Here is a 15,560-nt window from a genome sequence, read left to right as displayed (position 1 = left end):
AAGAAAAAATATATAGCTATAAACATTTATATTAAAAATGATCTCAAACCAACAAACTAATTTTATATTATTAGGGACTAGAAGTACAGTAACTAAACCCAAAGGTTACAGAAGGAAGGAAACAAAAATTACAGCAGAGATAAAGAACAGAAAACCAATAGAGAAAAATCGTAAAACCAAAAATTAGTTCTATGACAATAACAGAACTGACAAACTTTTAGGCAGACTGACTAAGGAAAAAAGAAAATCCAAATTGCTGAAATAAAGCAGAGGCATTACTACTAGTTTTACAGAAGTAACAAAGATAACAAAAACAGTACTTTATATATATTTAGGGGCTTCTCTGGTAGCTCAGTGGTAAAGAATCCACCTGCCAATGTAGGAGACACGGGTTCAATCCTTGATCCAGGGAGATCCCACACGCCGTGCAGCAACCAAGCCCATGTATCACAGCTACTGAGCCTGTGCTCGAAAGCCCGGGAGCCACAACTACAGAGCTTGTGCGCTGCAACTTCTAAGCCCCGTGCTTCCTAGGGCCCGAGCGCCACAAGAGAAGCCACTGCAATGAGGAGCCTGTGCACTGCAGCTAGAGAGGAGCCCCTCAGTGAAACCAGAGAAAAGCCCACGCAGCTACCGAGACCCAGCCAAGCAAAAAGCAAGTAAATAATATTTTTTAAAAAAGAGTATTATGATCAATTGTATGTCAAAAAACTAGCTAGATGAAATGGGTAAAACACACAACCTTCCAAGACTGATTCCTCAAAAACAAAAAACCTAAGGAGATTTCTAACTAGTAAGAATTTGAATCAATAATGAAAAACCTCCCAACAAAGTAAATCCCAGGACCAGAAAAATTAACACCAATCCTTCTCAAATTCTTTAAAAAAAAAAAAAAAAGTGAAGGGGAGAAAACATTTCTTACCTCATTCTATGAGACTGGTTACTATTCTGACAGCAAAGCCAGACAAAGAACCTACAGGAAAAGTACAGAGCAATAGCCCTTACGGTGCAAAATTCCTCAAAAAAAAGGCTGGCAAACCGAATTCAGCAGCTCAGATTATACAAGATGACCAAGTGGGATATATTCTAGCATACAGTATGGTTCAACATATGAAAACCAATCAATGTAATGCAAACACATAATCATCTCAACTGATGCAGAAAAAGCATTTGACAAAATTCAGTATCTTTTCATGGTTTTAAAAAGTTCCACAAAGAATGGAAGGAATCATTATCAACCTAATAAAGGCCATATACGAAAACCCCACAGCTAATATACTCAATATTGGAAGACTTAACACTTTCTCCTATGATCAGGAACAAAACATCTACCTTCACCACTTCTATTCAACATAGTATTTGAGCAATTATCCAATGAAAATAAAAGGCATCCAAATTGGAAAGAAAGCATTGAAACTGTTTGCAGGTGATATAACTATGTAGAACATCTAAAGATCCCATAGAAACTGTCATCACTATTTAACAAATTCAAGTCAAATCAGTAGCATTGCTATACACTAACAAGGAACAATCTGCAAAAATTCCATTTATCAGAGCATCAAAAAAAAAAAAAAAAACTCTTAGGGATTAACTTGGGCCATGAGGCTAAAGACTTACACAATGAAAACTATAAAAGACCACTGAATGAAATTAATGAAGACATAAATAAATAGAAAGATATTACATACTCATAAATTGGAAGACTTAATATTGTTGAGATGACAACACTACCCAAAGCTATCTATATACCCAACGCAATCCTCATCAGAATCAGGGTAACACTTTTCTGCAAAAACAAAAAAGCCCTTCTTAAAATTCATGTGGAATCTCAAGAGGCCCTGAAAAATCAAAACAATCTTGAAAATGAAGAACCTCACTGGAATAGTCACACTTAACTGATTTCAATACTTACTACAAAACTACACTAATCCAAACAGTAGAGTCCTAGCACAAAGATGGACTTTTAGATCAACGCAGCACCCCAAAACAAACCCTTGACTAGATGGTCAAATGACTTTTGACAAGGATCCTAAGACTGTTCAATGGGGAAAGGATAGTCTTCGACCAATGATGCTGGAAAAACTGAATTTCCACATGCAAAGAATGAAGCTGAAACCTTATCTTACACCATCTAGAAAAAACTAGAAATGCAAAGAATCTAAATGTTAAAAGCTAGAACTATAAAAACTCTTTCCTTCTTGGAAGAAAAGATAGACGGAAAAATTTATGACTTGGCTATGGCACCAAATGCACAGACAATAATAGGAAAAGAATATAGATAAATTGGACTTCATCAAAATTAAAAAATTTTCTGCACTAAAGGATACTACCAAAAGAATGAAAAATACAACTAGAGAATGGGAGAAAATATTTGCAAATCATGTATTGATACAGGGTTAATATCCAGAAAATACAAAGAACTCTTACAGCACAACCAAACACCAATTTAAATATTAGCAAAAGGCTTAAGCAGATATTTCTCCAAATATATGCTGATGGCCAATAAGCAACTGAAAAGATGCTCAACATCACGAATCATTAGGGAAATGCAAATCAAGACCACAATGAGATATCACGTCACACCCATTAGGATGGCTATTATCAAAAAAATAGAAAATAAGTGTTTCTGAGTAAGCAGAGAAATTGGAACATTTAAGTACTGCTCAGTCAGTTCAGTTCAGTCGCTCATCGTGTCCGACTCTTTGCGACCCCATGCATCACAGCACACCAGGCCTCCCTGTCCATCACCAACTCCTGGAGTTCACTCAAACTCATGCCCATCAAGTCAGTGATGCCATCCAGCCATCTCATCCTCTGTCGTCCCCTTCTCCTCCTGCCCCCAATCCCTCCCAGCATTAGAGTCTTTTCCAATGAGTCAACTCTTCGCATGAGGTGGCCAAAGTACTGGAGTTTCAGCTTCAACATCAGTCCTTCCAATGAACACCCAGGACTGAGCTCCTTTAGAATGGGTTGGTTGGATCTCCTTGCAGTCCAAGGGACTCTCAAGAGTCTTCTCCAACACCACAGTTCAAAAGCATCAATTCTTTGGCGCTCAGCTTTCTTCACAGTCCAACTCTCACATCCATACATGACCACAGGAAAAACCATAGCCTTGACTAGACGAACCTTTGTTGGCAAAGTAATGTCTCTGTTTTTCAATAAGCTATCTAGGTTGGTCATAACTTTCCTTCCAAGGAGTAAGCGTCTTTTAATTTCATGGCTGCGGTCACCATCTGCAGTGATCTGGAGCCCAGAAAAATAAAGTCTGACACTGTTTCCACTGTTTCCCCATCTATTTCCCATGAAGTGGTGGGACCGGATGCCATGATCTTCGTTTTCTGAATGTTGAGCTTTAAGCCAACTTTTTCACTCTCTACTTTCACTTCATCAAGAGGCTTTTTAGTTCCTCTTCACTTTCTGCCATAAGGTTAGTGGTTACGAAAAAGTGTGCAGCCACTGTGGCAAACAATATGATAGTTCCCCCCAAAATAAACACAATTATCATACAATCCAGTCATTTCACTTTTAGGTATACATTCATAAGTATTAAAAGCAGGGATTCAAACTGATATTTTACACCAATGTTTATAGCAGCATTATTAAAGATGGCCAAAAGGTAGGAACAGCCCAAACGTCCATGCATGCATGAATGGATAATATATAAAATGTAGCATATGCATACAAAGGGTTATTATTCAGACTGTAAGAACAGGTATCTTTGAACCTTGAAAATACACTAAATGAAATACATCAGACATGAAACAACAAATACTGTATGCTTCCAGTGAAATTCACAGAAACACAAAGTGTTTCTGGGTGATTACTATGGACTGGAGGGAAGGAGAAGGAATGAAGAGAATTGTTTAAAGGGTACAGTTTCAGTTCAGGATGATGAAGAGGTTCTGGGTATGAACAGTGGTAATGGTTACAACAACAACGTGACTGAACTAGATGCCACTGAGTTATACATTTGAAAATGGTTAACATAGTAAAATTTATGTTATGTATATTCTGCCATCATAAAAAAAAAAGGCAGAAGAAAAAAAAATCAATGCTATTTTTAAAAGAAAACGTAAGTGGGAGGAAACTAACAGACGTGTCTGTATCTAGGGTTTCGAATAGCTGTTCAGAAGAGTAGCCTACGAACCAAACAAAGTTTTGGCAGATGTCCTGGGAGGGAATGGAGCCAAATCACTTGGGAAGTTCTGGGTAATTTCCTTTTCCAAAGGGTCAGCAGACAGGAAATGTGAAGCCAATGTTAAGACTTCAATGTACTCTAAAAGACTGATGATCAAATCAAACTAGTCTGCTCTCAGTGGTTTTCAACAAGCTGCTATTGACATTTTGGTGGCTTCTCCCTCTGGGACATTTCTGCCCTGCCTGATACAGGGCACTGACATCCCTGACCTCTGAAGCCCTGGCAACAGGCACATTCCCCGACTTTGGACAAGCCGAAAGTAGCCCACTTCTGTTACACCCATGACACCAGTTCACTCAGATGAGAACCACAGATTCCAAACTGAAACACACGCCTCTGCGTCTGTCAGACAAGACAGATTACAAAGCAGCAGCAAACGATCCCACATCTGAATGATCTAAAGCAAGAAAGCCTTCTTTCTCGTGCACAGGACGTGTCGGTCCTGGGCCAGCCAGGTGGGCCACTGCACACGGTCCTCACACAGGATCCAGGCTGACAGTTTCCACCGTCAGGAGCATGGGCACAGGGAGCATAATGAGGTAGATGAGATTGTCACCTGGACGTGACACACTAGACTTCTGCTCACATTTCATTAGCCAGAGCACATCTAAGTCTTGCCTGTTTCGGGGGCCAGGAAAATGCATTCCTCCCATTTATCGAAAGGACAAGAATATTTGTATAGAGCTCTGATGGCTACCAAACTATGACTGGAAAGCGTTCCGTGAAGTAGAAGACGCTGTGTCAATGTTCATTATTAAAAGTGATTGCAGAGTGTAATTGTACCAACGTGTGCTAAAGGACCCACGAGCAATGAGTCACAGGGGCAGGGTGACATGGGCACTCTACAGTCAGTGTCAGTGAGGTGCAGTAAATGCAAACGGGGAGGTCAGCCCAGGAGGGCACCTGACCCAGTCACAGCGTGATTACCAAAGAATTCCAGGGGCCACGAGGTCAGCCACGTCCACACAGTCAGCCCAGAGGACATGCAGGAAATCCACAGGTGGACGCAGGAGTCTGGAGTACACGCGGGCAGGGGGGCACTGTCTTGGTAAGCCACGGTCCCTGTGCTCAAGGCAGACAAGCACTGACCAGACCTGCACACCCCTGCACACCCCACAGCCCAGCCCTGCACACTTTATAGAGGGAGCCTCTTGACACACTTCTGCCCTGCTAGGGGAAAACACGCTGAACAATCCCTGGGATGCCGGCCTGTGCAGGCAGCTGACACCACTTGGCTCCTGGCTTTGTGCCACGGTGAATGTACACACTCCCTAAGAGCGCATCCTTTCTCAGCTCCCAATTACAGCTGGGAAAGAGGCTCACTTAGCACAATAACGATCACAAGGACAACTAGATGCTCTTTCCAGTGAATTTCTGAAGCTATCAGTGTGGGAAAAGAGAACAAGGCAGTTTTATACTTTTAAGTCAGGTAAGGAAAACCTTCTGTAAGAGGTCATGTGCATGTATGAGAAAGGCTGGATGAGGCCCCACCAGCTTTTAACTATTAAAAAAAAAAACAACTCCCCAAATAAATCGGTGTGTGTGCATGCTCAGTATGACTCTTTGTGACCCCATGAACTGTAGCCTGTTAGGTTCCTCTGTCCATGGGGATTCTCCAGGCAAGAATACCCGAGTGGGTTGCCATGCCTTCCTCCAGGGGATCTTCCCAACACAGGGATCGGACCCTGCATTGTCTGGCGAATTCTTTATCACTGCCCCACCTGGGAAGCCCCACCCTCCCCCAACTGGGACCAACTGTTAGTAAAAAAACAGAGAATTAAGAATAAACATGATTTTTAACAGTTTAGTATTGGCACAAAAACAGAAATATGGATCAGTGGAAAAGAACAGAGAGCCCAGAAATAAATTCACACACCTATGGCCAATTAATCTTCAGCAAAGGAAGCAAGAATATACAATGGAGAAAAGAGAGTCTCTTCAGCAAGTGGTACTGGGAGAGGTGGACAGCCACCTGTAAGCCAGTGAAGTTAGAACACACCATCATACCATACAAGAAAACAAACTCAACGTGGCTTAAAGACTTAAGTTCAAGACACAAGACCATACAACTCCCAGAAGAGAAAACAGGCAAAACATTCTCTGACATAAATCACAGCGATGCTTTCTCATGTCAGTTTCCCAAACAACAGAAATAAAAGCAAAAATAAACAAATGGGACTTAATCGAACTTAAATGCTTTTGCACAGCAAATAAGCCATAAACAAAATGAAAAGGCAACTTACAAAATGGGAGAAAATATTTGCAAATGATGTTACCAAAGGTTTAATTCCCAAAATATACAACCCACCCACATTGCTCAATAAAAAAGAAAAAAACACAATTAAAAAATGTGCAGAAGACCTAAGTAGACATTTCTCCAAAGAAGGCATACAGACGGGCAACAGGCACATGAAAACATGCTCAACATGGCGAATTCTTAGAGAAATGCAAATCGAAACTATACAATGGGGCTGTCACCTCACACGAGTCAGAAGAGACACCTTTAAAAGTCTACAAATAATAAATCCTGGACAAAGTGTAGAGAAAAAGGAATCCCCCATACACTGTGGGTGGGAATGTAAATTGGTGCAGACATTTGGAAAACAGTATGGAAGTTTTCAAAAAACTGAAAATCCTGGCCATGTATCAGGAAAAGATGAAAATGCTAATTTAAAAAAAATAGAACATTGCACCCCAATGTTCACAGAGCACTGTTTACCACTGCCAAGACATGGAAGCACCTAAATGCCCACTGACACATGAATGGATAAAGAAGATGCGCTGTGTACACACACACAAATATTAGCCATAAATAATACTAAAGCAATGCCATTTGCAGCAACATGGATAAACCTTGAGATTATCATATTAAGTGAAGTTAGAAAAATAAAGACAAATACCATATGATATCATTTATATGTGAAATCTAAAATATGATGTAAATACACTTATTTATAAAACGGAAACAGACTCACAGACACAGAAAACAAACTGATGGTTACCAAAGGGGAAGGAGGTGGGGGAGGGATAAATCAAGAGTTTGGGATTTGCAAATATTGTGATTTTACATATATATAATAGAATTTATATAAAATAAACAAGGTCCTACTGAACAACACAGGGGACTACATTCAACATCCTAAAATAAACCATAATCAAAAGGATATGAAAAGGAATATACATCTGTATAACTAAATCACTCTGCTACAGCAAAGAAGAAACAACACTGCAAATCAACTATATGCCAATAAAAAGTAAAAATTAAAAAATTAATGATTCTTCAACGCACTTTTATTTTTAACTTTCTATTTTAAACCAATGTTACTGGAGAACAAAATAAAGGGCACTAAGCATTTTGCATTAAAAAAATATTCTGAGAGATTTCAATATCAATGATAGCCCCCCTTGCCCCGCTGCCCTCCACTTAACCACCCTCAGAGTCATGGAGCTTTAAGTAAAAGGATGGAGTAGGTTGGGGAGTGGGCAGTAGATATGTATTTCAGGGCTTATTAAAGGTACAAGTTCTAAATTTTATACTTGGCAGTTCCGTGCTGCTTAAGCTGGGGAGCTCAGTGACAGCCAGAGGGCTTTCAGGACCACAGGAGTGAACGGGGAGAGGAAGTTTTTTTCCCCAGAAGAATATTTTAAAATAGCATTCTTGATACAAACAAATAAAAACATATCATGGAATAGGCATGACTTTTAAAGACAAAACAAGATTAATAGGAACATCTCCTGCACAGGCAGAGTGAGACTGCACACCTCCAGGCCACTGGGGCAGGCACAAACGCCTCCACCATGAATTAGGCCAACAAAAATTTCCAGAAGCTCTGCTCCAGCCTGTCATAACTCATGCCTGCACTCACCATACACTGACAATCCTAAATTAACTTTCTTTAAAAAAAAATTCAACAAATATTTAACAGCTATGATTTGCCAGGGGCTTCCCAGGTGGCACCAGTGTTGAAGAATCCACCTGCCAATGAAGGAGACTCAGGAGACAGGTTCGATCCCTAGGTCAGGAAGATCCCCTGGAGTGCAAAATGGCAACCTGCTCCAATATTCTTGCCTGGAAAATTCCATGGACTTAAAAGGCTGGCAGTCTGCAGTCTGTGGGGCCCCAAAGAGTCAGATGCGACTGAGCACACATATGCCAGGCCCTTCACTCACTGGGTAAGTACCATTTTGGCCTGCCGCATGATTTGGGGTGATCAGCCATCACCCTGGGGTAAATCCAGGGGGATGGATTTGGGCTCTCCAAGGGGAGGAGGTGTCCACCAGCGGGCAGCCAAGGGAGGGCCAGGTCTTGTGCCAAAAAGACGCAAAGGCACTTGCCAGGTACACAGGATCCTCAGAAGCAGAGCTTTAAACATGGGCGGGGGGCTGCCCACAAGCAGCGCTGCGGCTATGCAGGGTTGGGGGGAACAGGAGAGGGGGTCTTCGGGGAGGGATCCCTGGACTACGCCCAGCCCTGAGGATACCAGTTCAACTGGCAGGACAACCTGCGAAAGGTGTCACCACACACCTGATGGCCCATATTATACCGTTTTATGTGCAACATGCAACCAGAAAATGTCTAGATCTTAAGCGTACAGAGTGGTGACACTTTACAAACTGCACCATCTATTATCACCAGCACATCAAGAAAAACCTTTGTTTTTTAAGCTCTCAGAAAGAGCTTTACACTGAGTGAACCTACTGTTTGATCTCTAGACATCCACAACATCAAGGAAAACACATTTTCGGGAATGCCACCTAGAAGACAATTTACAGCCAAAATAAGCAAGACCAAAGAAGGCTTAGCTTGGGGGCTCTAAGTTCAGGATGAAAACAGTCATTATTCCAGGCCAGTTATCATGAGCCCTGATTCTAACTTGAGCACAAAGTACTTTCTATCAGCTAATACAACAAAAGGAGAAATGCCTTAGGAAGACAGTATGTGAGAGGTTCTCATCTACCGGCAATCAGGCCTGTTCTACCAAATAGTAAGTACATGATTAGGACAGCAATTAAGAACAGCGTTGTCTTCAACACAGGGCATATAGTATGTACCACCCCAAGACAGTCATTGCAAAGTTTCTTAAATGTATTTGTTAATAAATAAACATTTTTCAACAGAAAATACATAAAACACTCATCTGAATGAAAATGAAAACCGTAAAGACCTCCAAGCTACTCAGAAAAATAGTATGGACAGTGCTAAAGAAAGCAGGATTCAAACAACAATCGTACTATAAAATTCAACAGCATACATAGAAGCTAAGCAAAAACGGTGACTGGACACAGGCAAACAGGGAAGGAAAAATAACGAGAAAATGATACCCAGGGAGAAGTGAGGTAGAGCAACAGTTCAGTTTCCTTTTCAGCTTCTGTGAACAGGGTGTTATTTGTACAACACAAAATTCATCTAAGTCAATCCTGTGTAAAAACTTTGTGGATCTTCTTCGTATTCCCAAGCCAACTTTTACAGCCAGCGCCCAAGAAATCCTGCTCAAAGCATAACTTGCCCAGTTCCTTAAAAAGAACTAGATGAGCTGCTGTTAATACCCCAGCTCTTCTCTTTAGAAGGAGGGACAAAGGTATGAGAAAACCCCACACCGCTGACACCTCCTTCTATTTACACAGTTTAAACTCCGTGTGTCCTTGATCATGTCTAGCAGCAAGAGTCAGCCCCGTGCTCTGCAGACCGAGTTCTGATTCAGCTCTTTCACACTAGGCTCCTCCAAGCACATCAGTCTATTAGCCTTATCTTTAAAATGCAGATAATGCAACCTACTTCACATCACCACAGTGAGGATGAAATCTGTTAATGTTAAGTACCTAGCACAGCACGACCTTCCTTGGAGGATGGGGAGAAAGATGACTCTTAAGGTCTTCTCCTACCCCCCAAACTGAAGGCCGCCAAGGTCTCCCAGCTCAGAGCAGGAGCCAGCTGAACTCTGTCCAAGAGCCAAGGAGCTCCAGAGTGATCTCTGACCGGGTCCTGGGAAAGAAGACTGTTTTATGTGTCTCTGTTTCTTCCACCAGAAGTGACGTAATGCTTAGCACCCAGCAGCCACTAAAAGAACTAAGCCAGTCAGGGGGACTTCGCTCATCCGCTGATGTTTATGATGGCAGAAAACCATCAACTACTTGAACCAAAATTCTGGCCTCTTTCACTGTGGGACTTCACAACCTACTTCTCTGCTCTCTACATAGGGCATTTACTACAATAGAAGAAAACTATCCTGGCATGTTAACTTCAGTTATATGCCAAGTATGCCTCTGAATGGTCCTATCTAAAAACTCCTACAGACCACTGCTTTTCAAAAAGAAAAAGAAAACGATCCCACAAATATTTTATCTCTATTCCTCCCCAGGGCTTCCCTGGTGGCTTGAATGGTAAAGAATCCACCTGCAAAGTGGGAGACTTGGGTTCAATCCCTGGGCAGGGAAGATCCCCTGGAGAAGGGCATGGCAACCCATTCTAGTATTCTTGCCTGGAGAATTCTTATGGACAGAGGAGCCTGGCGGGCTACAGTCCATGGAGTTGCAAAGAGTTGGACATGACCGAGCAACTAAGCACAGCACATTCTTCCCCGAGCAGCCTGTCTCAATTCCATTTTGATGCATAAAGCTATGTCCTTCACAAATCAAAACTGTATCTTGGAGGTAAAAATTCTATACTGTGGTTCACAGAGTAATAAGAGAATGCTTAAGGGCAGTTTAAAATCAGCATGCCTACGCGACTCTATCTGAATGACCTTTCCTTACTTTACTGCACTGTTCCTGAACTGTTTTAAGTCACACAAGTATCTTTCGGTCTTCTGTCCCATACACCTGACCGAATTGAAACTGCTGTGCTGAGGTTTCTCCCAACCACTGAGAATTCAGCTCTTTTGTTGAGGGGAGGTCAGCAGTACATCGAAAGGAAGAACAAGTGGCCTTTTAAACACAGGATTATTAAAATGACAGATCACTGTGCAGGTCTTCTAAGACGTCATAAATGACCGCCCTCTGTGACCAGTTTCCGGGGCTCTGGGCACATGTTTTAAGTCAGAGGATCAGATGAGTACACTCTGTGGCTGTGAGATCACCATCAGAAAAATTCCTGTGGGGAGGGAGGTGGGAGGGGACACATATGTCTATGGCCGATTCATACTGATGTATGGCAAAAAACCATTCAGATCAGATCAGTCGCTCAGTCATGTCCGACTCTTTGCGACCCCATGAATCGCAGCACGCCAGGCTTCCCTGTCCATCACCAACTCCCGGAGTTCACTCAGACTCACGTCCATCGAGTCAGTGATGCCATCCAGCCATCTCATCCTCTGTCGTCCCCTTCTCCTCCTGCTCCCAATCCCTCCCAGCATCAGAGTCTTTTCCAATGAGTCAACTCTTCCCATGAGGTGGCCAAAGTACTGGAGTTTCAGCTTTAGCATCATTCCTTCCAAAGAAATCCCAGGGCTGATCTCCATGATAGTATAATTATCCTCCTTAAAATGAATACATAAATTTTTAAAAAAGATAAATTCCTTTCCTCATCCAGACAGCATGCTCATGCAATACATAAGAACATTTAGAATTATTTCCTTCTCTAAGGATCCCACAGGCACCCCAGTGCTAGAAGAGAGCAAAAAGATCACACCAACATTCAGGACCTCCCAGTCAGTCAGTTCAGTCAGTCAGTCGTGTCCGACTCTTTGCAACCCCATGGACTGCAGCATGCCAGGCTTCCCTGTCCATCACCAACTCCCAGAGACTACTCAAACTCATGACCGTCGCGTCGGTGATGCCATCCAACCGTTTCATCCTCTGTTTTCCCCTTCTCCTCCTGCCTTCAATCTTACCCAGCATCAGGGTCTTTTCCAACGAGTCAGTTCTTTGACTCCCAGGCTCTCTGCAAGAAAGCCGAGGCGGTCCCACCCTCCAGCTCCTGCCAGCTTCTCTGCTGAGTGCTCTCAGTAAGGGACCATCCCCTAGGCTTTACTGGGCATCATTCCCATCACTCAATACAAAAGCACAAAGACACAGTGGTCAGCCCAACAAGGACTAGGTGTGATCACTGTCAAAGGACATCAAATCTGACACACTGGTGAAGTCGCAGAAAAGCAGAGGCTAGAAGGGGGTCCACAGACTTTAAACAAATGTCTTGTCTCCTCCCTGCCTACTTCCCTTTACTCAGAACACTGGGCCTAAGCTGCTTTCTTTACTGAAGCCCCTTCCAGCTCTGCACTTTGCAAGGGATGGAAATTATCTGCTGCACATGTGGGATTAAAACCCGCTGCACACTGGGCTGAGCCTCCCTTCAGGGTGTGCTGGAGTGCCCACCTTGCTCCTCTGTGCAAGAGGTGGGGGTACAGGGAAGAGCCACATGAATTCAACACCTTGCTGGGCCTGAAATGTCCATTAAGTGCTTTTATTCGCAGTCACCTGGCCACCCGGTAGAATCATTCTCCACTCAGATAAGACTATAATATGCTCACACTTAAACTATGATGAACACTTCCACTGAAAAATATCCTAACACATCTTAATTTGCACTGCCAATTAGGAGGTCTTCTGAGATGGAGGGGGAAAAAAAAAACAAACTTGATCATATTACAAAAAGTAACTTGCCCTAATGGGTGCATAACAGCTCTGATATAATTGGTGGCTTACCTCCACCTGTACACGTGGTTAAATAGTATTAACACTATGGAAAATTAGCCTCATTATTTGACAGTAAAGTGTTCATTTCCAAGTACACATTCTGGGACATTTAAAATTTCCTAAGCAGGAATTGTTATGTTGCACCACCAGAACAACAGGTCTTAGGAAGGATACACCATCAAGATACATTTTCTGACGAAATTCACAAGGGGTTGGAAGCGCCTTACAGAAGGGCTTAAATCCTGGAGAAACCCAAACCTCCTAAAAGCCTAGGATACTAATTGTATAGTGAGGGCCAGCGGTAAACATAAAAACATTAACTAAGCCTGTCCCACCCCTTCTTGAGTTAGTTTTCCTTGTTTTTAATACCTCCCTTCATTGGAGAAGTTTAAAAATACTCCTCAAAAACGTTCACATCAGTAGATTTTTCTCAAGTGTCCACTTTCAGGAAGCCTTTCAGAAATCATCAAATGGCCATAGTGACCATCGGTGGCGCGACTGTGCGGCCAGACCCAGGCAGGTGGCAGCGTCAGGGCTCAGGTACCACCTTCCACGTCAGGTCTGCCAATTCTAGGAGAGGCCCAGTCCCCAGGTGGAGAAAGGAAGTGAACACCAGCCAAAGGTAAGGAGGAAGCAGTGAAAGAGGTGTTCACAAAGGCAAGAAAACCCCCAAGCCTCACACAAAGCATCTTTCGGGATCTCAGGAGCCACTTCCTTCCCTTTCTAAAACTTTTATTTTTAGTACATTTGAAAAAATTTTTGCTGCTTACCTCTGAATAAAATCTGTGTATTCGTTACTAGAAAGTAGAGAGAAGCGTTTTTTACAAAGTCAAAAAGAAAACTGAAGCGAAGGCTACTTTGCCACCACCCATTGTAACACTTGGAACCTTGATAATGAAAATTTTAAGAAAGACCTAGTTAAAACCACGATGGGTAACTAGGGTGTTGCTGTATATATGATTTGGATCTTGGGGCTTTTTGTTTTTGAACCTGGACTAATGACGGTGCCAGTTCCCCCAAACAGTTAACAAGTTCCTTGAAAACAATTACAAAAATTCTAGAACGAATACAAAAGCCATTCCTTACAAACTCCATTATCCAAGTTGAACTGCCTAATCCTCGACTGCTTTTTTTGTTTTAGAAAATTACACTTAAACTTACTTAACTCCGTACCAATCCCAGAGAGTGGGGTGCGCGCACAGAAAAAGCTTCCCCCTCCCCGTCCCACGAGCACTGCAAATGCAGTCGCGGAGTCCCTGCGGCCTCGCAGCCGGCACTGCCCTCCAGTGCGTCCACTCCGGGGGCTCCCGGCCGCAGCAGCACGGCCTGCGACCCCGGAGGTCCCACCCGAGACGGCGGTGAGCGCCCGCGTGGGGCGCACCCGGCCTCTCCGTGCCCCGAGAACACCCGTCACCCACCGCACACACCTGCGGGGCACGCCCGCTCCACAACCAGGCAGCCGAGGGCCACGTTTCCAGCCCAAGGCGGGGAGCAGAGCCAGGCGCAAAGACAAGGCAGACGTGGGCGCGTCCGGACTGCGGCGGGCGGCCAGACCCTCACCTGCGAGCGAGTCGCCAACGCCATCCTTCCCCACGGGACTCCGGCCTCCTCCCAGCACGCGGCCACGGGAACCTGGCTCTCCAGGGGCCCGGCGCACGGAGAACGCCCGCGGCCGCGTTGCACGCTCGCCCCGCCCGGAGCTCCGGCGGGCCGGGGGAGGGGCGCACTCGGCGCCCGGGACAGGGGGAGCGCCCCGCGCCGCTCACTCGCCCCGCCGCGCCCGCCCGCGAGCTTCCGCTTACACAACCCAAACTTCGCGACCGACGGATTTCGCGTCTCAGGCGGCGCAAGAAGGGCTGCAGCCGGGGGCCACCCGAGGTGGCTGCCAATCTGGGGGCGCCGGGCTCCCCCCTGCAGCGGAGGGAGGGAGTGGAGCCGTCCGGCCGGGTTTCGCGCGGGAGAAATGAGAGGGGGCAGTCCCGGCGCAGCCTCCAGCTGGCACGCCCGACTGCGGCGCCCGCCAGATCTTTGCACGGTTTATTCCAGGTAGTACCCTGGAGCGCAGAGCCTCTGAAGCAACGAGTGTCTCAGAGCAGGGAAAGCATTTTAGGGCTGCCTCAGAACTTGTTTTGTTTCGTAGTTGTAAAGGGGCGGGGTTCCGACGCCTCTCAAAACATTGGCTTCAGGGCTCACTTCACAAGACCGGTAACCCAGGCCCCTGAGGGTCGGCAACTGCAAGCCTCCCTGGAACTTCAGACGGCCCGTTCTATACCACTGTACCTGTAGGCCTTGCTGCCCCACTAGACACTTTTACAGGTCAGGAAGACTGACAGATATTGCCTGAGCAGTTACTACTGTGTGTCAGGCGCTGTGTACACAAGCTGGGACAAAAAACAGGCCCCTGCTCTGTTGGAGTTTACAGGCAGGGAGCCAGCCACTGACCGTGATATAAATGTAGTAATGATGTAATTATAATTTGATTAATAATGAATCCACTTTAGTGATTATTAACCTTTACTTAATAATAATGGTGATAATTTCAATAATAGTGATGCAAATAAATGTAAATGTGTTGTTACAATAGATGCCAGAAGTGAAAGGTAAGTGGTTCTATGGTCGTGTAAAATAGGGGGACTTAATTTGGCTAAGGTCAGGGAAGACTAGAGTTGAAGTATGAAGAGAGAAGAATTAAGCTGGTAGATGTTTTGGAAACCTTGAAACAGGTATTAGG

At 44.2% G+C, this 15,560-nt stretch overlaps 1 protein-coding gene across 19 annotated transcripts in view; it reads right to left on the bottom strand.

Annotated features, from left to right (window-relative positions):
- CDCA7L (cell division cycle associated 7 like) overlaps positions 1-15,560 on the bottom strand; it is a 211,756-nt gene that overhangs the window by 28,511 nt on the left and 167,685 nt on the right. For 9 of the 19 annotated variants that reach the window (XR_015162835.1, XR_015162836.1, XM_086397419.1 and 6 more), the window contains exon 1: positions 14,390-14,531. The exons of the other annotated variants lie outside the window; for them this stretch is intronic. Coding sequence is in view for 3 of the 9 variants with exons in the window: in XM_086397412.1 (XP_086253538.1) it covers positions 14,390-14,413 (24 nt within the window). In the remaining 6 variants the exon portion in view is untranslated. Of the gene's footprint in view, positions 1-14,389; positions 14,532-15,560 lie in introns of those variants that run through there. 19 annotated transcript variants of the gene reach the window in all.

Source organism: Bos grunniens, chromosome 4, assembly GCF_055505025.1.
Source record: "Bos grunniens cultivar Pamir isolate PY7600 chromosome 4, Bosgru_T2T1.0, whole genome shotgun sequence".
Taxonomy (NCBI): domain Eukaryota; kingdom Metazoa; phylum Chordata; class Mammalia; order Artiodactyla; family Bovidae; genus Bos; species Bos grunniens.
Note: the sequence above shows the minus strand (reverse complement) of the source record. Positions and strands in the feature narration are given on the sequence as shown.